Here is a 22,451-nt window from a genome sequence, read left to right on the forward strand (position 1 = left end):
TTCAGTTCATTTCAGTTGCTCAGTCGTGTCCAACTCTTTGCGACCCCATGAATCGCAGCACTCCAGCCCTCCCTGTCCATCACCAACTCCCAGAGTTCCCTCAGATTCATGTCCATCGAGTCAGTGATGCCATCCAGCCATCTCATCCTCGATCGTCCCCTTCTCCTGCCCTCAATCCCTCCCAGCATCAGAGTCTTTTCCAATGAGTCAACTCTTCGCATGAGGTGGCCAAAGTTTCGGAGTTTCAGCTTTAGTATCATTCCTTCCAAAGAAATCCCAGGGCTGATCTCCTTCAGAATGGACTGGTTGGATCTCCTTGCAGTCCAAGGGACTCTCAAGAGTCTTCTCCAACACCACAGTTCAAACGCATCAATCCTTCGGCGCTCAGCCTTCTTCACAGTCCAACTCTCACATCCATACATGACTACTGGAAAAACCATAGCCTTGACTAGACAGACCTTAGTCGGCAAAGTAACGTCTCTGCTTTTGAATATGCTATCTAGGTTGGTCATAACTTTTCTTCCAAGGAGTAAGCGTCTTTTAATTTCATGGCTGCAGTCACCATCTGCAGTGATTTTGGAGCCCCCCAAAAATAAAGTCTGACACTGTTTCCACTGTTTCCCCAGCTATTTCCCATGAAGTGATGGGACCGGATGCCATGGTCTTCGTTTTCTGAATGTTGAGCTTTAAGCCAACTTTTTCACTCTCCTCTTTCACTTTCATCAAGAGGCTTTTTAGCTCCTCTTCACTTTCTGCCATGAGGGTGGTGTATCTGAGGTTATTGATACTTCTCCCGGCAATCTTGACTCCAGCCTGTGCTTCCTCCAGCCCAGCGTTTCTCATGACGTGCTCTGCACAGAAGTCCTTACTAGTCACTTACTTTGTATATAGCAGTGTGTGTATGTCAGTCTCAGTCCCCCAATTTGCCTCCCTCCACCCCATGCCCTCCCCTGGTAATCATAAGCTTGCTTTCTACACGTATGACTCTGTTTCTGTTTTGCAAATAAGCTTGTTCACCCCATTTTAATTTTTTGAATATCTATTTTTATTTATTTATTTGGCTGTGCCAGGCCTTGGTTGTGGCATTCGGGATCTCCCAACTTCACTGTGGTATGTGGGATCCTTAGTTGCAGCATATGAACTTTTAGTTGCAGAATGTGGGATCATGTTCCCTGACCAGGGGTCACACCCAGGCCCCCTGCATTGGGAGAACAGAATCTTAACCACTGGACCACCAGGAAAGTCCCTGAACCATTTTTTTTAGATTCCACCTATAAGCGATGTCGTATTATACTTGTCTCTGACTTCACTCAGTATGACAATCTCTGTGTCCATCCATGTTGCTGCAAATGGCATTGTTTCATGCTTTTTATGGCTGAGTAACATCCCATTGTACATATGGACCACTATTTGTAGACATTTTGATGATGGCCATTCTGACTGGTGTAAGGCGGTACCTCATTGTGGTTCTGATTTGCATTTCTCTAATAATTAGTGATGTTTTGCATCTTTTTATGCAACAGATAGCCTGTTGGCTATTGGCTATCTGTGTCTCTTTTGGAGAAATGTCTATTTAGGTATTCTTCTCATTTTTTGATTGGGTTGTTTTTTCATATTGAGTTGTATGAACTGTTCATATACTTTAGAAATTAAGGCCTTGTCTGTCAGTCATGTTATTTGCAAATTTTTTCTCCCTCTCCATAGGTTGTCATTTTGTTTTGTTTATGGTTTCATTTACTGGGCAAAAGCTTAAAAGTTTGATTAGGTCCCATTTGTTTATTTTTGCTTTTATTTTCTTTTGCCTTGGGAGACTGATCTGAGAAAAGATTGCTACTATTTATGTCAGAGCAGAAGCTTCCCAGGTGGCTGAGTGGTAAAGAGTCTGCCTGCAGTGCAGAAGCTGCAGGTTCGATCCCTGGGTCGGTAAGACTCCTGGAGGGCAGCATGGCAGTCCACTCCAGTCTTCTTGCCTGGAGAATTCTGTGGACAGAGGAGCCTGGTGGGCTACAGTCCACGGGTCACAAAGAGTTGGACACGACTGAAGCGACTTAGCACAGCATGTCAGAGAATGTGTTCCCCATTCTAGGAGTTTCATTGTGTCATGTCTTATTTTTAAGTCTCTAGGCCATTTTGAGTTTATTGTGGTGTTTGCTATAAAGGAGTGTTCTAACTTCATTGATTTACATGCATCCAGCACTTGCTTCTGATGGAGAAAGTCAAAGGAGGCTTCATGGAAGAAGTATTATCTAGGCAAATGATGACATAGCCCAAAAGAAATGGAGAGGACTGAACAAAGCAAAATGGTCAGAACTGGGAGATGCAAGTAGGGGAGGGCAATGGCATATACTGATGGCAGCTTGTGAGCCTGCGCCCACCAGGTAGGTGTGTGAAGTGTTCCGATGCGCCATGTGCCCCCAGGTGGCCTTATAAAGCATGCAGCCAGCTTCTCCCAGCTAGAGTTCCGTGGTAGACATACCTGGAAAGATTGGATGCCCTCAGCACTTCCTCCACCAAACCTCATTCTGGAGCACAGGTGTCAGGAAAATCTCACAGAACTTCCTACCCGTGGACCCCTTCTCTTTTTTGTTGCCCATGGCCCATGGCATGTGGGATCTAGTTCCCTGACCAAGGATTGAACTCTTGCCCCCTGCATTAGAAACATGGCGTGGATCCCTTCTTCAAGGCACCATCCAGCACCCTCCACCATCCAGCACTACCCTCTTTGTAGGTGGCCCAGTCATCCTCCTAGTTTGTTGACAGGGGGCTCAACTCTCGGAGTTTTCCTCCCCTCCTTCGCTTATGCCATCAGCCTCCCATATCCCCCGGGAGCCCCCGCCTATGACCCTTGTCCTCCTCCCCCGCCTCAGTTACCCATCTTCCAAGTTGTCGTCAGTGACGATGTGACCTTCAGTGTCTGCGTTCAGAACATTTCCTCCTCTGAGTCCACCTCCTGCTCAGCATCCCCGCTGCCACGATGCTTCCTCCCTGCCTCAAGCTTCCTCTTCCTTCCTGCTCAGCTTGGATCTAGCCCCAGAGCTGTAAGCAGGCCCTTGACACACTCCTAGAGACCCTGGGCCTCTGGAGTTCTGCCCCTGCATCTCGCTTCATTCCTTTCCCAGCTTCACCAGGTGGCTCTCGTGGCCGTATTGGTTATTCCCTAACCCACCTCCTTAAGTGAGCTTCCCTGGACTTTACATCTCCCTTCAGCTCCAGCTCATCTCTCTGTTCCCTGAGTCTTTGCAAAATATCACCACCATTGTCCACACTTGCCATCTCCCCTTTACCTTGCCTCATTCCTTTTGCCCTTTGTAGTTGAGCTCCCATCCCACAATTCCAGTGAAACCCTTGTGTCCAGGTGGCCGAGACCTCGGGGCCTCCAAGTTCCCTAGCTCCAGAGCCATCAGCTGTCTTCAATGCCTCCTTCCTTCCCTCATGGGCCCTTGGGCCCTTCGCTTACCCAGGGTCTCTCCTACCCCACCAGCCACATCCCCTCTCCAATCCCCATTTTGCACTCTGCTGGTTTCCTCACTGTACTCATCTCTTCTTTGTCTTCCTGAATTTACTATAAATTACACAAAATTAGGGACTGGGTCTCCCTCTGAAAGGTCCCAGTGTTCAGCCAGTGCTAGACACATAGTAGGGGTGTGACTAAACCATGGAATGGCACACAGGCTGGTGGTGCCACCCACTGTCACCAACCCTCCTATCCCGAATGTCATTCCTGGGTATACATGTAGGTCCTTCAGTTTTCCAGCTCCCAAGGGCAGGACGGAGGGGACCCGTCTCCTCTCCCCAATCTCTCCAGGGACCAGGCAGCTCCCACCAGCTTTGGCCTCCACTGAGGCATCTTCAGAATTCCAAGACCGTCTCTGGAATGCCGGGCCTGTTTGGAGAATGCCAAGGCTGGGGCACAGGTGGGGAGGCTGTGGAGGGGCTGGGCGGAGCACGACAGCTGCTGACATTCTGGCTGGAGCCTAGGCACTGCGGCAGCTGTCCCTCTGGTAAGCACTGCTGCTTTCCTGTGACCCCCATCTCCCGGAGGCCACTCTCACTGTTCTGTCTATAGCTCTGGCCTGGGCACCCCCAGGCAGCTGAGAGTCACCAGGCCCCATGCCTCCACTCCCTGACAGGGAGTGAAAGTGGGTGCTGGGGTCATGAGGTTCACAGGAACTGGGAGTCCTGCCCATCAGGACCTGTTCATCAGAGTCCTCGGCTGGGAGCCGGGTGGCTCTGCTCTCCCCAGACTCACAGGACGACCCTGACAGGCCCCTCCCTGAGGCTCCCCGGGCGCCAGGGTCCTCACCTGTGAAATGAGTGAGGGGAGGTAGAGTAGGCGATATGCTGCTGGGTCTGGGGAGTCCACACGGCAGCAGGAAACCTAGGTGAATGGGCAGGGGGACTGGAGCCACAGGCCCGAGGATCCCCCAGCGTCCTGCTGCCAGATGGGAGGAGCCATGGCTGCTCTGCCAAGTGGCATCCAGGGCTTGGCCTGGTGCCGAATGACTGCCCCTCCGAGTATAGGACCCTTCTGCTGCCAACTGGCTGACTAAAGCCATGGCCCCCAGTGGCCTGTGAAACTCAGATTCCTGGGCCACCACAGACTCCAGATGTGGAACTGCTGGAGATGGAGCCTGGGGACCAGCAGTTCTAGAAAGGAGCCAGGTGGGTATGGAGCATGGCGGTCTCTGAGCTGTAGAAGGCGGGGTGCGAGGGTGGTGAGAGCATGGGTTCTGGGACAGGGAAGGTAGCAGTCAGGGCAGGAGAGGCCACTGGTGGAGATGGGGGAATGACAGCTGGACACCAGGCCTCCAGGAGCATGATTTTATTGGCTAGGACGGTGCTGAGGGAGGTAGTCATGGAGGGCCCTTTGTCAAGGACACACCCAAGTTCACATCCTGGGGACCCTGGCCCTCTGCCCGCAGTCCCGGGGCCCAGCTGGAGTTGGAAGGTGGCACAGGCAGCTCTGGGTGAAGGTTGGTGTCTACTCCACCCCCTTCATGAACTCCAGGAACTCTGTGGAGAGACGGACGGGCATAGGTTAGACATGGGGCCTGGGCAGGGCATGGGCAGGGGGATTCAGATGGACCCACTCACCATCGTAGTCAATGCGGCCATCGTTGTTTTTGTCACCGTCCTTCATGAGCTCCTCAATGTCGTCCTCTGTGATGGTCTCCCCTGTAGCCTGAAGCATTATCTTCAGCTCCTCCAGATCGATGTAGCCGTCAGCATTTCTGCCAGTTGGGTGAGAGGGGCCTCAGAGCCCACTTTAGGGGCAGGGGGAGGGGGCAAAACAGCCCTGCTTGTGACCCTGGGAAGCAGGGAAGGGCCACCGGGAGATGGGGCACCCTATTCCCTCATTGTGCAGAACGGGAGATGGAGGCCAAGGTCACAAAGCTGTCCCCCTCTGCCTAGGTCTGTCAGGGCCAGGGTCGGAGGTCCAGGCTCACACACTCACTTGTCAAACATGCGGAAGAGGTCTGAAAGCTCTTCCTCAGACTTTCCTTTGCTGTCATCCTTCATGCAGCGAACCATCATGACCAAGAACTCATCAAAGTCCACTGTACCGCTGCCTGGGGGAGAGGGTGGCACGCCATTAAGGGGCGGTGGTCAGAATGGCTGGCACTGCCCTGGACACTGACCCCAGTGGTGTTCTCACTGAATCCTCCCAGTGACTCTATGAGGCGAGTGTGATTATTGCGCCCATTGCATAGATGATATGGTTGAGGATCAGAGAGGTCAAACAGCTCCTTTAAGGGTGCAGAGTAAGAAGTGGCAGGGCCAGGGTTCAAGTCCCCCCAGAGTTGGGGGCCTGGGGAGGGGCAAAGGGGCTCACCGTCCTCATCCACCTCGTCAATCATCTCCTGCAGCTCCTCAGGGGTGGGGTTCTGCCCCAACATCCTCATCACCTTGCCCAGCTCCTTGGTGCTGATGCAGCCATCCTCAGCGCCCAGCACGAAGATGTCAAAGGCTGCCTTGAACTCTGTGTCCAGTAGGAGAGGAAGGGAAGCAGAGCAGCATGGCTCAGCCAAGAACCCTGAAGGCCAGACGCTGAGGGCCGCCTGCTAACCTGCCCGCTCCCCTCTGAGACCTCTGGGATGACAGGGAGAGGGACCCCGGCCTCGGGCCTGTAGCCTGGGGTCCTCACGCTCCCCTAGCTAGGCCCCACTGTTTCCCCACATGCATGTTGGGGCACTCACCATTTTTCTGCTCTTCTGTCAGCTGCTCTACCTAGAGAAGAAAAGAAGTCTCCGGCTCAGACCTTGGCTGCTGTCGAGGAAACCAGCCCATTCCACAGGTGGGAAGACTGAAGCCGGGAAGGGACAGACCATTCCCAGGTCACAGAGCAGAGGCCTCAGTTCTCCCAGCCTGTCCCCAAAGCCCTGAGGTGACCCAGCTCGCCTCCCTGAGGCTGGGCTCAGGGCCAGGGTGGCAGGTGGGCGCCCTCTCCAGGACCAAGGTGACCCCGAGTAACAATAGCCAGTTGGCCTCTCAGTGTCCTTTCAGCCCCCTGCTGAAACCCAAGCTGGGTGGCCTGAGGGGCAGCTGTCCCTCAGGTTGGGACAATAAAACCACAGCGGGGGTGGGCAAAGCCACCTGCTGTAACCTGACCGGTGGCCACTGGGCTATTTTTAACAGGGGACAAAGTTAAACCTGGTGATTGTTCTGGGGACTCTGGCATGCAGCGGGTGGGGCAGCGTTATCTGGCCCCTTGGCCTCCTGGTGTCTCAAGAGCCAAAATTAGTCCCTGGCCCGCCAGGCCTTGTATGGGCACGGGGTGGAGGGCTGCCCCCTCCTCCAGCTCCACAGACTCCTGCAGGAAAGACAGGGGCACCCCCAGAGGCAGCTGTAGCCTTTCCTGCCCAGGAGGGGGTCCGTACTTCCTGGAGCTGAGGTAGGGGTTCCCTTGCAGACAGCTGTCTGTGTCAGATGTCCTTGTCTCTGTGGTGGACGGAGGTCAGCAACACCCCCACTCCCAGGATGGAATAGCATCTGCAGCCCCTCAGTGGCCCCTGCAGGGACTTGGGGTGACCAAGAAAAGGTGACCACCCTCTAGCCCTTCCCCTTAGCTGAGCCACTGAGCCCTGAGCCTGCCAGGCTGAACAGGGGCTGGGCCCCAGATCTGTGATTCCCTCCTAGTCCCTCTGTGCCTGCGTCAAGCTTCAGAGCCCTCTGCAGCCCCCTCCTCACAACCCCTGTCCCACCCTCCAGAGCATCTTCAGCCAGCCAAGGGGGTAGTGGGGGATTGGACGGGTGAGAAGCAGAATGTGAGGGGCAGCGATGCAGAGAGGGAAACAGCAGCAGAGCCTCAGAAGGAGAGCTTGGGAGGAACAAAGAGACAGACCAGAGACACGGAGAGGTGTGTCCCAGAGACAGTGACACAGGCTACAGACGTTTGGAGACAGGGCTGGACATGATGCTATGGCTTTGATGTCCTCCTCCACCAACCCTGATAGTTCCCCCCAGATCCTAAACTCTTCACCCCTTCTACACCCTGCAATGCCAGACCAACTGGCCCCTTGAAGGTCTAGGCTGAAAGTTCGTGGACCCTATCCTGGGTCCCCACCACCTCCTTAGGGTGACCTTGCCCCTGAGCCCCCAGTGGGTATGCCCACCCCAGGCCCCAAAGGGTATGCCCACCCCAGCCCTGCCCAGGCCCATCCCTTACCGCAGCCTTGTAGATGTCATCCATACTGGCGGCTCACAGGGCAGGCTGCTGGGGTTGCCAGCAGCCCTGGGCTTAAATAGCCCAGCCCCGCCGCATTCCCGACCCAGCCCACCCCTGCCTGCAATATCCTCTACTCCCTCCCCTTGGCCCTGGTGATCTCACACTGGCCTGAGTCCCTGTGTCCTCTGCCCACGGCAAGGAGCAGATGAAGGGCTACAAGGACCAGAGCTCTTTCCCTCTGTCCCCCATTCCCCCAGGAGACTCTCTGGAAAGGTTTTTGGAATGAATGAAAACATGAGTCCAGGATAGGCAGGAGCTGCAAGGTAGGGGCCCCAGGCCAGGCCCCCAGGCCAGCAACACAACACTTCTCCAACCAAGGAGGTGGGTGAGGCTCCTGGAGGGGTGGTGACTTGCTCAGGTCTGGCTGACTTGGCAGCTCCTGACTTAAACTAAACCCCTCTGGGCTTCCCTGGTGGCTCAGATGGTAAAGCATCTGCCTGCAATGCGGGAGATCCGGGTTAGATCCCTGGGTTGGGAAGATTCCTTGGAGAAGGAAATGGCAACCCACTCCAGTACTCTTGTCTGAAAAATCCCATGGATGGAGTAGGCTGGTAGGCTACAGTCCATGGGGTCACAAAGAGCAAAGAGTCAGCCACGACTGAGTGACTTCACTTTCCTGCAGCAGTATGCAAAAAGAAGCTGGGAGTGGAGGACCCTGCCAAGAGAAGCCTCAAGTGCCAAGCTCAGATCATGGTGCTGTCGGACTAGTGGAGATGGAAGGCACTGGCCTACCTCAAGAGAGTGTGGTCTGGAGCCCTTCTGCCAAGGGTGCCAGAGGAGCCGCTCCCCAGACCTGTCATCTCCTCAGGGAGAGAAGTACTAGGTCTAGGCTGACATGCACTCTACCAGTCAACAAATACACCAACAGATGCCTCATCTGTGTGAGACTCTCCCTCTCCAGTTAGGTTACTACCTCTTCTGGACCTGGGTTAGGGCTCCTTCTCTGTGCCCATGCTTCCCTTTTCCAGCACTGTAGTTCCTGAGTCCAGCGCCAATCTGTCACCCCTCATTTTGAGCTCTGGTAGGATACCATCTGTGGGTGTTGTGCCAGATGGCCAGCACATATCCTTTCCACCTAACCCCTCCACGTCCTTCACGCAGCTGGTTTTGAGTGGCTCAGTTGTGCTTGACTCTTTGTGACCTCATGGACTGTAGCCTGCCAGGCTCCTCTGTCCATGGGATTTTTTCCTGGCAAGAATACTGGAGTGGGTTGCCATTTCCTCCTCGAGGGGATCTTCCCGACCCAAGGATGGAACCCGCGCCTCCCGTTTGGCAGGTGGATTCTTTACCGCTGACCCATCTGGGAAGTCACAGAGCCTACACCAGTTCCCTGCCTTGCCTGCCAGCCATTGCATGGATTAACCCACTCAATTCTCTAGAAAGTCCATTTGACAGAGATCTCTGAGTCTTGCAGAGGTTAAGAACTAGCCCAGAGTTACAAATCAGATCCTCCTTCAACACACTCGGGTCCTCCAGGGAATGAGACCCAAGAGGTAGGTGAGATGTAATTACTGTCGCTTTTGCGGAGAGGGAAACTAAGGCCAGCGTGGCAGTGACTTGCCACGGAAGGTGCAGGGCCATCCCTTTCGAGTGCCAGAGCCCAAAGCAATTCCTGCCGGAGCCTCAGTTTCTCCGGAGCTGCAAGGCGCGCGGCGGGCGGGGCCCCGGGGACCGATTACGCAATCGAACCGTCCCAGGCGGCCTGCGCACGCGCGCCGCGGGCCGCAGCTGTCAATTACGTGCGCGGGGCGGAGTGGGGCGGGGGCGCGAGAAGGTGGCGGGGCCAACATGGCCGCACGGCTCGCGCCGGGGGCGGGGGGCGGCGGGGGCCAGGGGGCGGTGGGACGCTGACCCCGCCCCCTACTGCTGCCAGTCTGCGCCGGCGGCGGCGGCGGCGGCGGCGACCGAGCCCGGAACATGGCGGCGGCGGCGCGCAGCTTCGGGCCCGAGCGGGAGGCCGAGCCGGCCAAGACGGCGCGCGTCGTGGGCTCTGAGCTCGTGGACACGTATACGGTGTGCTGGGGGCCCGGGCTCCCGAACTGGAGGTGGCGACTGGAACCTGGAGTCTTGAGTCGGGGGCGGGGGGTTGGGGTGGGCTTCTCGGCCCCGCAGCTGGAGAGGAAGATGTCGGGGCGCTGCGACTTTGAGGAGGGGGCCTGGGATGGCAGAATCTGGGGAACGAGCGCTTGGGCTCCGCGGGTCTGGAAAAAGGGTCTTGGGGTGGGGCGCAGAGAGGGGGCTTAGGAAGGGTATGCGTTTAGAAAAGGAGGCTAGGAATGGGAGGATCAAGGGATAAAGGAGGCCTGCGGAGGAGAGGGGTCAGGTTGAGGCGGAGGCTCCCCTGGAGGAGCGCCGGCCTGGGAGGACATGACGGGGTCCCGGAGAAGGGGAACTAGGAAAGGGGGGTCTTCGGATGGTATCAGCGGAAAGGGTCAGGGCGCTGCAAGCCATGAAGAAAAAGAGGGGGCGGGGCCTTGGTCTGGGGGCCCTTGGGGTTGCAGTTGACATTTGCTCAAAAGTGAAGGGGGCATCTGGGGGCCTTGGCGCTCAGACAGAGACAAGAATAGAGGCGGGTGGAGCCCAGGCCCCGGGGATTGAGTGGGTGGCTCAGGACTGAGAGTCCAGGAGCCCGGAACTTTAGGGGTCTTCACGGCTTTGGACTGGGGGGGTGAGAGAGCGCGGCTCACTGCGCACGCACACTTCAAGGCTGTGGAGGAGATGCAGGATAGAAGGGGGAGAAGTTGCAGACTGATGAAGTAGGAGGCCCTCCTGGGTCCGGGGGCGCCTGGGCGCCTATGGGCCTGGTAGGCTGCCTAGCAGGGACTGGCCCCAAGGTGGGGGTGGCCTGAGCACCTCTCAACCTCCTGTCCTTTGTTCTGGGACCGTGGTGAGTTGGGGAAGGGGGCTTGGCTCTGCCTTCACCCCACCTCCTCGGCCCTCATCCTAAGCCTCCTCCTGAGGGTCATTTTTCTGGCTCTTCTCCTTTCCTGGGCAGGAGGAGGGGGAGGGAAATGGTCAGGCCGTGGAGGGGCTCCTATGGCTCCTGGAGCAACAGGCCTGCTCTTCAATGGAGGCTTCAGTTGAGTTGATTATTTTCTCCTCCCCCTTCTGCGTGCTGCAGAGAGGGGCGGGATTCAAGGACCATGGGGCCTCATCGAGGTGAGGGCTTAGCTCTGGTCAGCCATCATGCACGCACTGTATCCAACTGGAGGGGTAGCTCCACAAAAGCTCTCCTTGTCCACAGGGCTGAGGCCTTCCTCTGAATGGGTGTTGGGAAGGTGGTGATTTTGTGTCCCTTTGTCCGGGTATGCTGAGTTGAATGAATAATTATCAACACCTACCTTTGATTGATCACTTACTACATGTCAGGCCCTTTACAAAGCATTTTGCATACATTACCTTTGATTCATAATCCTACTAGATTTTAAGATGGGAACTGAGGCTCAGACAACTTAAGGCTCCCAGTCACTTACATAAGTTGACATACATAAACTATAGCCAGGAATGGCAGAACCAGATTTTGAACTCAGGTCTTCCTGGCCCGTTCCCTTCTGTTAGGGCTTAATTATCTATCACTGCCCTCCTCTGAGCTTCTAAGTGCCTTGACTCCTGGCTGTTTTCAGCTCCTGAACCAGCTGAAAGTGTTGGAAAAGGACTTACTTCTAAGATATAGTCAGGGCTTCTGAGAAAGAACTAAAGCAGAAAAGCTGGTCCTGCCAAACCTGACCCTGTTTTGCCTCAGAAGGAAAGGCCTTTCTTGCAGCCCAGGTTGGATTGGACTTTGAATTACATGGAGGCTGGAGTTTAAAAACTAAAGAGATTACTTAATATGACAGCTGCCTTTTTTGTTTTCTCACTGTTGGATAGGGGTCAGACTTATCCCATATGCCTGCCAGATCCAGTGCTAGGGCAATGGAGGAAGCCAAAAGGGGGCCCCTGCTTCTCAGCAAGGGTCAGGTACAGAGGCTGGTGGGCAGAAGCAGCTTAACTGTGGCCTGGGGGGTTTGGGTGTCCTGCAGCTATTGCTGAGGGTGGGGTGGGGCTTTCCTTATTGTTGGGTAGGCAAGGCTGTTTTCCCTCTTAGGTTTACATCATCCAGATCACCGATGGGAACCATGAGTGGACAGTCAAGCACCGCTACAGCGATTTCCACGACCTACATGAAAAGGTAATTGAAAATTGGGGGCTTTTAGGCCAAGTTCCTCTTGTGTCATGGGTTGGTTTTAGGGCAACACTGGTTTATTAATGTAAACAGCAAAAAAAAAAAAAAAAAAAAACCAAACCCGTTGGATCCTGAGAGTTCAAACTTTGCATAAGACAGTGTGCAAGGAGTGTATTTGAATTTCAATTTTAAGATTGACAGTTGTAGCTAGGATATGAGATGCTGGGATAGTTTCCAGGGGAGGGAGCAGGTTTCAATTTGTTCCACCTGAGTATACCTATTCCAGAACCTGTGCTTTAGTATCTGGCTATAATTCTTTCTTTGCGTTTGGAGAGAGCTGCCTTTCTCTGGGTCATTTGTAGCATGAGAATTTTGTTGTGCTTTGGAGAAGATGGTGACTTCAGGGGCTTTGAGGTATTACTTTCCTCAGTGTCTCCAGAGTCTCTTGGTGGAGCTCATTGTCTAGAATTGTATTGGTGTTTCTAGTGCTAATTAAACTTGAGGCCAAACCCAGGTGCACTAGTTTGATCGCTAATCGTGGTGTTCCTGCCACGATGGGCTTCGTAGCGAGCACCTGCCCTCAGGTGCTTACCTTGGCCTTGCACAGTTATGGAACCTCTTGGTCTGTGGTTGACACGCTTATGTTTTCTTACAGCTTGTTGCGGAGAAGAAGATTGATAGAAGTCTGCTTCCGCCCAAAAAGATAATTGGGAAAAACTCCAGGAGCTTGGTGGAAAAGAGGGAGAAGGATCTAGAAATTTATCTCCAGACACTCCTGGCCACCTTCCCTGATGTGGCCCCCAGAGTGCTGGCCCACTTCTTGCATTTCCACTTTTACGTAAGTTCCTCTTGGGTTTTCTCCTTCGCCTGCCAGCCTGCAGCCGCCAGAGCTCCAGGTAGCAAACCCTGTAGACCTCAGCTTTGAGAGACTGGCTGGAGCTGGAGCCTGCGGTTAGTAGATGGAGGAGCATCCTGGCGGGTTGGGGCTCAGACAGAGCGTGTTCGTAAACAGATTTGCCTTAAATTAGGCTGACCGGCTCTGGCCACAGAGAGGTTTTCCTCCACCACAAGTTGTTTTGTTTAGCAAAAATGGCCTGTGGGTGTTCGAGCAAGTTTCCATCCAAATGGATGGGGTTAGATTAGAAACAGCTGACACCTGGCATCGACTGTTGTTGAGTTGTTGGTTCCCAGCTCAAAACTAATTAAGGGATCCATCTGTGTTGGCAGAATATTGCCATCTTAGGGCATCGTGAGAGTCCAAGGTGCTGAGTGAGGGTAGGTGGCTTCCTCCAATGGGAGTGTACGTCTCAGGACAGCTCTGCACTCCCTTCTGGATAGAGGAACATGGGCTGCTGGTGACAGTATGAGTTGTCACACTTGAAGGAGGGAAGTTTGGTGCAACGTGAAACCAAAACGTTAAACAACCCAGTAATTTCATTTCTGAGAATTTATTCTAAGGGAAAAGACTGGGTGACTGAGAAAAGGATATAGGTGTAAAGGTAGTCATTCCAGGATTATAATAAGATGCTGAAGACAGTCAAAAGCCCCATAGGAGGCGACTTAAGAAAAAAAGGGTGCTAGCATGGAATTGGATATTATGCTGCTAGAAAAATGATGTGTCTGCTAGAAAAATGATGTAGGAGAAGAAATACATTACTAGATGAAAAGAACAGGGCAGAAAATGATATTAGGGTATGATCCCATTTTTATTTAAAAAGAAGTTTGTATGAATATATTTGGGAAAATTCTAGAAGGTTATACATCATAATATTACGAGGAGTTGTTTTGAGGTAGTAGACTTTTGGATAATTTGCATTTAATTATTTTTCTTTTGTGTGATGAAGATAGGAAAAAAACCCCAAAACAACCCACTCCCTTTTCAGGCTTGCCTTTTAGGAAGGGACCTGTGGGTTGTGGTCTTAAAAGCCCAAACTTGTTTAAAAAATAACTGTCTTGAGATACTTTCAGAGTGAGACAGCTGAACCTTTCTTGAAGTGTTAGATAGAACCTGGAAATTTGGTGACGGCACTAGCAGTGGGCCACTCAGCTTGGAGGGGCCCTGTGGGAAAAAAGACTGGCATTTATAGATGGGGGCTATATATGTGTATCTATCTTTGGATTGTGTTTGGCATGTACCAGTAATGTATGTGGTTAGCAGTAGTTTTCCTGTTGTAGACTTTTTTTTTTCATTTTCTTTCCTTATGTGAAAAACGAAAGTCCATTTCTTATGTGAGTTTTTCACAACTGGTTAGTGTTTTAAGAAACGCTGTCCTTTAAGAAAGCTTTGATTACCTATTTAAGGTTAAAGTATAATTCATTGCTTAAGACCTGGGGCTTTGAGGCAGTCTCCTGGCTGCCTCTGAGTATGGAAAGGCCTGGACTGCTTTTTGTTTTTTAAATAATTTGTATGTTAATTATTACGATTTTGGTTGCACTGGGCCTTCGTTGCTACGTGCCGGCTTTTCTCCAGCTGTGGCGGGCGGGGTCTCCTCTTCACTGTGGCGCGCAGACTTCTCACTGCGGTGGCCTCTCTCGTTGCAGAGCACAGGCTCTAGGTGCGCAGGCTTCAGTAGGTGCAACATGCAGGCTCCAGAGCTGCGGCTCTCAGGCTCCAGAGCACAGGCTCAGTAGGGTGTGGGCTGCCACTCCCTTCTACAGGGCATCTCCCTGACCCAGAGATCGGGCTTAGTTGCTTTACGCCTTGTGGAATCTTCCCAGGCCAGGAATCGAACCCATGTCCACTGCGTTGGAAGGCAGATTCGAGTTCACTGAGCCACCAGAGAAGAACTGGGCTGCTGTTTTGAGATAGGTTCGCCTGAGGCCCTCTGTCTGTGGTGGTTCTGGTTTGAGGCATGTTCTACTACTTGGAGCAGTTTGAACATATTTGAAGTAATTATTATCAAAAGGGCCTCTTGGTTATATAAATCCAGAGCTCTGAAAACGAGGTTGACCCGTCGTTAAGCTAAATCGCGGTTGCTTAGCTGCGGCACTGTTGGCGTGTTGGGCCAGACGATTGGTGTGGGGGCTGCCCTGTGCAGTGCTGAGCAGCATGTCTGACCTCTGACCTCTGCCCCCTAGATGCCAGTAGTGCCCACCCCCCCCAGTCTACCCCCCAACCCGCCATGCTGTAACTACCAACAGTATCTCCACGCATTGCCAGATACTGCCGGAGGGGCAAATTGCACCTGATTGAGAATCACTATATTAGATCTTCAAATGAATTTGGATAGACAGGGCCCAAAAGATTTGTCAGCTATTTTACAGACTGGGAGCCCTTAGGGAAGGTTTCTGGTAACCTTACCCGCCATCAGTGTCCTCTCTGAATTTACTCCCAGTGTAGTCCACCTCTTGGGGGACTGACATTGGACAGGGTGGACCCAGGGAACCGTATTTGGCTGGGGTGTGGATTTTTTTTTTTTTTTGATTCACATACAAAACTCACTCTTAGAAAGCGTACAAGTCCCTGGTTTTTAGAATATTAACAGAATTGTGCATCTGTCACTACTGTCTTAATTCCAGAACATTCATCACACAGGAAGGAACTGTACCCATCAGCAGTCACTAATATGCTTTCGTAATAGATGGGTGTGCATATTCTGAACATTTCATATAAATGGAATCGTGCAATATGTGACCTTTTGTGACTGACTGCTTTCACTTAGCATAGTGTTTTCAAGGTCCATTCATATTGTAAACAAATAAGCACTTATGTTCTTTTGTGGTCAAGTACTATTACATTGTTTAAAGATACCATCTATTGTCCATTTATGAGTTAATGGGCTGATAAACTTAGCTTGCTTCCAGTTTTTGGCTTTTATTAAATAAGGCTGCTGAGAACATTCATATGTTTTTGTGTAGACCCATACTTGTGGCTCAGCTGGTAAAGAATCCGCCTGCAGTGCGGGAGACCCGGGTTTAATCCTTCAGATGGGAAGATCTCCTGGAGAAGGGAAAGGCTACCCCCTCCAGTATTCTGGCCTGGAGAATTCCATGGACTGTAGCCCACGGGGTCTTGGAGAGTCGGACACGACTGAGGCACTTTCACTTCGCATACTTTCTGCTGGGGCTTCCCAGGTGGCCCAGTAGTAAAGAATCCACCTGCCAGTGCGGGCGGTGCAGGCTCCATCTCTGGGTCAGGAAGATGCCCTGGAGAAGGGAGCGGCAGCCCACTCCAGCACTGTTGCCTGGGTAACCGCATGGACAGAGGAGCCTGGCAGGCTACAGTCCATGGGGTCGCAAAAAGAGTCAGACACAACTAAACGACTAAAGGATAACAACAACATACTCTGTTGGGTATATACTAGGAGTAGACTTGCTGGATTGTATAACTCCGTTTATGAGGAACAGGCAAATTTTCCTTGGTAGTGGCTGCACCATTTTATTGAGTTGGCCAGAAAGTCGGCCAGCCCAGTGCATTCTTGCCAGCAGCGTGCAGGCTCTTAGGCTCCCACGTCTTTGCCCACATTTGCTTCTGTTCACTGTAGCCATCCTCATGGCTGTAACATGGTACCTTGTGGTTTCAATTTGCATTTGGCTAATGACTAATAATGTTGAGCTTCTTTTCATGTGCTTGTTGGTTATTTGTATATCTTCTTTAGATAAAGTTATTGAAATCTTTTGCATTTCAAAAAATTAGGTTGTTGTTGAGTTGTAGGAGTTCTTTGTATACTCTGGATATTTAAACCCTTACTAGAAATACGATGTGCAAATATTTTCTCTCATTGTGTGAATTGTCTTAGTTTTCCCGATTGTATTCTTTGAAACACGAGTTTTCGGTTTTGATAAATTTTACCCATTTTTCCCTCCAGTCACTTGTGTTTTTGGTATCATATCTAAGACACCAAATCCAAGATAACAAAGATTTGCAACTATGTTTTTCTTCTAAGAGTTTTATAGTTCTAGTTCTTATATTTAGGACTTTAACCATTTTGAGTGGATTTTTGTATATGGTGTGAGGTTGGGGCCACCACTTTGGGGCAGGCTTTCTGACAGGCAGGCAGAGCCGTTTGTCTCCCAGCCCTGCTGCTTCGTGACAGTTTATTCAAAGGCAGCCATGGAACCTCTGTGTGTCTCAGTTCCTCTTGTGAGTTGGAGGGGGGATGATCCCAGGCCCTTGTGAATTGCAGGAGCTGGTGTAGTGAAAGTGAAGGGCCCGGAAGAGTCTGGGCTTACGGCAGGGGCTCTCCAGGTCCCAGCCAGTGCAGCTATTCTGGTTAGGAAATGCATTCACTTCTTGTCAGAGGTGGCATTTATATCATTTTGTTATCTTGAAACCAGTTGGGTAGAACAAACACACTTTTTGAAATTTGAAATCAGAGTAGGATAGAACCGTTACCATCTTAAAGGTAGCTTTTGGTCGTTTGTTTTAGTTGCAAAATACAGGCTGTAAGTGATGACAGATATCCTTGCAGCTTACTTACAGTCTTGGAGCTCTCTTCAGCCAAAGTTTAGGCTTGAATCTCTCAGTGGGGAATTTTTACTCACACAGTGTTCCTGACTTCTGCTGGTGTCCCTCATATAGGCATGAAATAAGTTATCATGGACTCCGACCCCTGTGTGTGTATGTAAACCACACGGTGATGTGTAACTGAGCCCCTTGTTAATGCTCCAGTGACACACACGCTGTGCTCCAGCCTGTGCCAAGCAGGAGCGTTGGACTGGCCTGGGGTTATTCATTGAGTAGGGTCTGTGCTGCAGGGGGTTCACAGACCTGCATGTACTAACATGCTGTCGGAACAGTGGTGTCCGAACCACAGCCTAACAGTCTGTGGTGCATTTGTGTGCATAGCCCACTTGGTAAAGAATCTGCCTGCAATACGGGAGACCCAGTTCGATTCTTGGGTTGAGAAGGTCCGCTGGAGAAGGCATAGGCTACCCACTCCAGTATTCTTGGGCTTCCCCTGTGGCTCAGCTGGTAAAGAATCCGCCTGCTACACGGGAGATCTGGGTTCGATCCATGGGTTGGGAAGATCCCCCGGAGAAGGGAAAGGCTACCCACTCCAGTATTCTGGCCTGGAGAATTCCATGAACTGTATAATCCATGGGGTCGCAAAGAGACACAACTGAGCAACTTGGACACAGCTGAGCAACTTGCCCTACAAGGGTGCTGCTCAAGGGTGCAGACCAGCACGTGACTCTGGCAGGTGGCTGATTGATTGGAATGTAACATGTTTGGAAGTGGGTATTTTAGTTTTTAAACACCTATTTTTTTTAATTGAAAAATTTTTGGAACTATAAAGAATGTCTTTTATAATTTTAATTTATTTATTTTTGGCTGTGCTGGATTTTCATTGCTGCAGGCAGACTTTCTCTACTTCTGGCAAGTGGGGGCTGCTCTTCATTGTGGTGCGTAGGCTTCTCGCTGCGGTGGCCTCTCTCACCGCAAAGCGTGGGGTCTGGGGCGCACCGGCTTCTGCAGCTGCGGTTCCTGGGCTCTTGAGCACAGGATTAATAGTTGTGGTGCCTGGGCTTAGTTTCTCCTTGGCATGTGGCATCATCCCGGACCAGGAATCAGACCCACGTCTTCTGCCCTGGCAGGTGGATTCCTTCCCGTTGAGCCACCAGAGAAGCTCCCTGCTATTTTTTTTTTTTTTTTTAGCGTATTTCAGTTCAGACATCTGTGGGACCCTGAAGCATTTCACGTCCCTTCAGCAGGATTGGGTGGAGTGTGTGTGGGTGGGGGAGTGCCCGTTCGCAGAGGAACCTCTGGGTAGCATCTGCAGGAGCTTTAACTGGGACCCACCGATGCCCCTGTTTCCTCCTAGCAGGAGGAAACCAAGTGTAACCCTGCTTACACTTGGCCATAAGGCCACAGTTGAACCAGAGTACTCTGAGGAAGCAGACAAAATGCTTCTCTGAAAAGACTTTTACTGTGGATTTTGGGACTGAGGCCTTTGTTTCCCCTTTAATTAAGAGTCTCTCAAGGTGAAGATCAGCCAAGGCAACTAAGTAGATAGTGTTGCCTAGTATATATAGCTGCAGGGAGTGCTTCCTGTAGCCCAAGGGGAGGGGCAGAAGAAATTGTCTACTTTTCAGATTGCTCAGAAGTGGAAACATGCTCTTTGTTTAGCGTGAGTCCTTGGCCCTCACTATCTCCCAACTTTCTGGGTCTTCCGGAAATTCCAGCCCTATCTCCTCAGCTGGGCTGGTGTTGACGCCAGCTGCCCAAAGAAATGTAACTTTGAGGATAAGGGTTGCTGGTACTAAGCGTGGGCTGGGGGCCCTTTTCTCACGTGAGACCTAGTGTCCCTGCTGGAAATGGAGAGGCTGGGGAGCTGCTCTTGGGGACTGGAGGTGGGTGCGGATTGGAAGCCTCTCGGGAGTCTGTGTCTTTCAAGGCTGTCTAGGCGATGGGCGATTCTGACTGCACGCCAGATGGGGAAGTGCTGATCTGGAGAAGGGGCTTGGTTCTCAGAATGTGGGTAGAGAAATGAGCTTCTAGGTCATTCCACGGTCTTCCTGATCTTCAGTTCTTCATAGTAGCCGAGGAAGTAACTCCCCAGCAGTTGAACTGTTGCAGGAGACTGACGTTGGGCTTCCGAGTGAACTGATGGCCTGTCCTCTCGCTCACTGGAGCCTCTCTGGCTCAGAGCCTATTGTTTCCTTCTGGTGGCCCTTTTACATATGACCCTGTGTCTTGCTAGACTCTGAGCCCCCTAACAGTGCAGCTGTGTTTGCTCATTTTTCTCCCTTTGGCTTTTTGTTCATTTGTGACAATAAGGAGGAATTAGTCTCATACAAGCTGAATTTCAAGCAGATGAAATAAGCACATTTTTAAAAAACAGATACCTTAGAGTACTAAAAGGAGAAATTAGGGGAGTTTCTTTATAATCTTAGGGTTGGGAAAGAGGTCCCAGAAGTCACAAAGGAAAAGAATCACAGGTTAAAAAATGTAAACTGGACAAACCTCCCTCTGTCAGGAGAACTGGTGTGAACACACATAAAGGGCGTACACAGACAAGGAAGACACTTAGATATTTGCAGCATATAAGCCAGCATTAGGGTGTCCTGTATGTGTGAAAGGTAAGCGAGAGATGAACAGTAGGAAAAGGAGAAGGCTGCTCTGCTCCTGCAGCCTGGTGCCTTTCAAGTTCTGTAAACACACTGATTGCATGTCCTGGTGGCAGAGGTGTTCCTGTGAGCTACAAAGGTGATTGTGCAGTTCTCATCTGGACCTGTTTACAAAAGTCCTGTTGGCTGCCATCTGTCAATTAGGTATGGTTCTTACCTGCAGGATGTGGGGTTGCAAGCCCTGGGGCTCTGGCAGTCCCAGGGTTATACCCCTGAAATGCTGAGGCAGTCAGCTGTGTACTGAGAGAGGCTTCACAGCTAAGCATTTGAAAGCGTGGCTTTGCGAGAGGATCGCAGCATGTCCTGCCTTAGTTTGCTTACCTGTGAAATAGGATTCAACATAAGAGCCTCCTGGCCTAGGGCACCGGGAGGACTGGGTGAGCCTCTTGGTGGGGAGCACTTAGGCCATTGCCTGGTGTGGATTGAGACCCAGCACATTAGCTGTAATGTGATTGAAGGTCACCCTTGTGTGATGCCTTTACCCATCGCCCTGAAAGGGAATCCCTTCCTGCCTCTTTCTCATGACCCTTCGCTGAGCGGTGCACTCAGCAGCCTTGGAGGGACAGTGCAGGAAGAGAGCCGGTGCTTACTCTTTGCTCAGATACCTGTGGGACATGAATGTCAGTAAAAATAGTCACTCCCAGGCAGGGCTGGCTCTGTGAGCCCCGTTTTTTCCCCCACCAGGGGAATGGGAACCTCTTTTCCAGAGGAAGCAGGACTGTCTGTCTGCCATGCCTCTCTTAGTAATCTCCCAAGGCCAGTTTTGGGAGCTGTTGACTTCCCAGCCAGCGCCTGACGTGGCCAGGCTTTTCGGTCTCCTGGGCCTGGAGTTCTCAGCCCATGCTGAGTGGCCTTGGAACTGATACCCGTGCAACTGGAAATAGTCTTTTCCTTTCTGGGCTGCTTGATTCACTTTAGATTTACTCTCTCCATTTTGTTGTACTTCTGGAGAGCTGGCTTTGCAGCAGTGGAGGGAGTAGATGGCAAGAAAGGTGCAGGCCCCAGTGGTGAGGAGCAGGGGAATGTCCTGACTGGGTTTTGTTTTCTCTTCAGGAGATCAATGGCATCACTGCAGCACTGGCTGAGGAACTCTTTGAAAAAGGTATACGGCCAGGGCTCCTTGAAGTACTGGATGCAACTTGGCTAGCCCCGTTAGGCGGCCAAGGGCCCAGAGCTCCATCAGTTGGTTCTGTGCCAAGTGAGTTCTAGCCAGGACCCACCTTCCCAGGGTTCCCCAGATCCCTGGACCTGGTCCACAGGCAGGCCTGTGCACCTGTCTGCTCTGCAAGTCTGAAGAGCTGTGTTCTTCACCTCAGGACCCCTGGGCCCCTGTCTTCGGGGGCTCTATTCTCAGGCTCAGGTTGTATTCCAGGGCTTTCTGATGGAGTTCTGGAAGGTGGGTGGCATGCTGCCCTCTTGCACTGGGTTTGTTTACCTAAAAGGGTTCAGATGGCACCAAAGCTGCCTCAGGGTCATGACCCTGCCTGAGAGCAGGGTGTCTTACTGCTCCCCTGAAAGAGGGCCAGACAAGGACATTGAGGATGAGCGGCCCAGTTAGCTGTGTGAGGGTGCATGGGTGGAAAGTGCGAAAGGAGGACCCAACACCAGTGTCTGGCTCAGAAGCCCCTCCTGCTCTCGGGCCCCGCATGGTGCTGGCACCTTAGGCCTCACCTAACCTTGAGACGTCTGCGTCTTAGAGGTTACAGAGGGCCGTTGCCCTTAGTGCTGCCTGCCCTGGCTTTCCCCTGGCCAGGGCTTCAGATTATAACTCAGTCTCACCTCGGAGAGGCTCCCCAGAGCAAACTCCTCCCGTCCTTCCCTCCTTTGTAATCACGTGTCCTGGGTTGACCCTGAGCTGTCAGCCCAGGAGGGAGGCCGCTTCCGCATGCTCAGGAGGGTCCTTCCTTCGTCCTGATTCGGTGTGCATAATGGGTGCCGGCCAAGTGCTTGTTCACTGTTGGCCGCGTGGGCAGGTACCCTGGCTGCGCAGCGGGGCTGGGACCCAGTGCTCACCTCTTGGGCTGTGGCTGTTGCAGGAGAACAGCTCCTGGGGGCTGGCGAGGTCTTCGCCATTGGACCCCTGCAGCTCTACGCAGTCACCGAGCAGCTGCAGCAGGGAAAGCCCACATGCGCCAGTGGGGATGCCAAGACTGACCTGGGGCACATCCTGGACTTCACCTGTCGCCTTAAGTACCTTAAGGTAAAGCTGTGGGAGCCTGGTCATGGGGAACTGCTCAGTCGTGGGCACGCAGCTCGTGACCTGGGGGTGTGGGTGTGGGTGTGTGTGTGTGTGGGTGTGTGTGTACACTGCAGGCCCTGAGGAAAAGAAGGTGACGTTTGGTGATCTGGGCACTGTGCTTCCGCCTCTGAGCACCAGGGGGCAGTCATGGTCCAGTGGCCCCCCTACTTTGAACCTTGGCTTTAGCCTTCTTTGTGGATCATGGAAGTGCTGAGTGGGAATCCTTGCCCAGACTGCCTCTCGCAGCCTGGCAA

General features: G+C 52.2%; 2 protein-coding genes across 5 annotated transcripts in view; one reads left to right on the forward strand and one right to left on the reverse strand.

Moving 5' to 3' along the window:
* Positions 1–4,850: 4,850 nt before the first annotated feature.
* Positions 4,851–7,766, reverse strand: TNNC1 (troponin C1, slow skeletal and cardiac type). Its single transcript, XM_040247133.1, has 6 exons — positions 7,667–7,766; positions 6,198–6,228; positions 5,834–5,980; positions 5,456–5,570; positions 5,095–5,231; positions 4,851–5,013 (listed from the first exon to the last, which is right to left on the reverse strand). Exons 1-6 carry the CDS (start codon positions 7,688–7,690, stop codon positions 4,982–4,984), a joined length of 486 nt encoding a protein of 161 aa, XP_040103067.1. The 5' UTR covers positions 7,691–7,766; the 3' UTR covers positions 4,851–4,981.
* A 1,787-nt stretch (positions 7,767–9,553) lies between these two features.
* The window catches only part of NISCH (nischarin), a 60,571-nt gene continuing 47,673 nt past the window's right edge, over positions 9,554–22,451 (forward strand). For 3 of the 4 annotated variants that reach the window (XM_040247135.1, XM_040247137.1, XM_040247138.1), the window contains exons 1-5: positions 9,554–9,739; positions 11,811–11,894; positions 12,544–12,726; positions 21,012–21,060; positions 21,995–22,158. In XM_040247135.1, the coding sequence (XP_040103069.1) occupies positions 9,644–9,739; positions 11,811–11,894; positions 12,544–12,726; positions 21,012–21,060; positions 21,995–22,158 (576 nt within the window). In that variant the 5' untranslated portion in view covers positions 9,554–9,643. The other variant, XM_040247136.1, reaches the window with a different exon arrangement.

The sequence above is a fragment of the Oryx dammah genome, unplaced genomic scaffold, assembly GCF_014754425.2.
Source record: "Oryx dammah isolate SB20612 unplaced genomic scaffold, SCBI_Odam_1.1 HiC_scaffold_9, whole genome shotgun sequence".
In the NCBI taxonomy this organism is placed as follows: Eukaryota; Metazoa; Chordata; class Mammalia; order Artiodactyla; family Bovidae; genus Oryx; species Oryx dammah.

Bases quoted from the DNA above. Each gene is read 5' to 3' on its own strand.
- TNNC1 (XM_040247133.1), bottom strand. From the start codon at position 7,690: ATGGATGACATCTACAAGGCTGCG. The intron at 6,229-7,666 runs GTAAGGGATGGG...TTTCTTCTCTAG, and splicing joins ATGACATCTACAAGGCTGCG to GTAGAGCAGCTGACAGAAGA. The intron at 5,981-6,197 runs GTGAGTGCCCCA...TACTGGACACAG, and splicing joins GACAGAAGAGCAGAAAAATG to AGTTCAAGGCAGCCTTTGAC.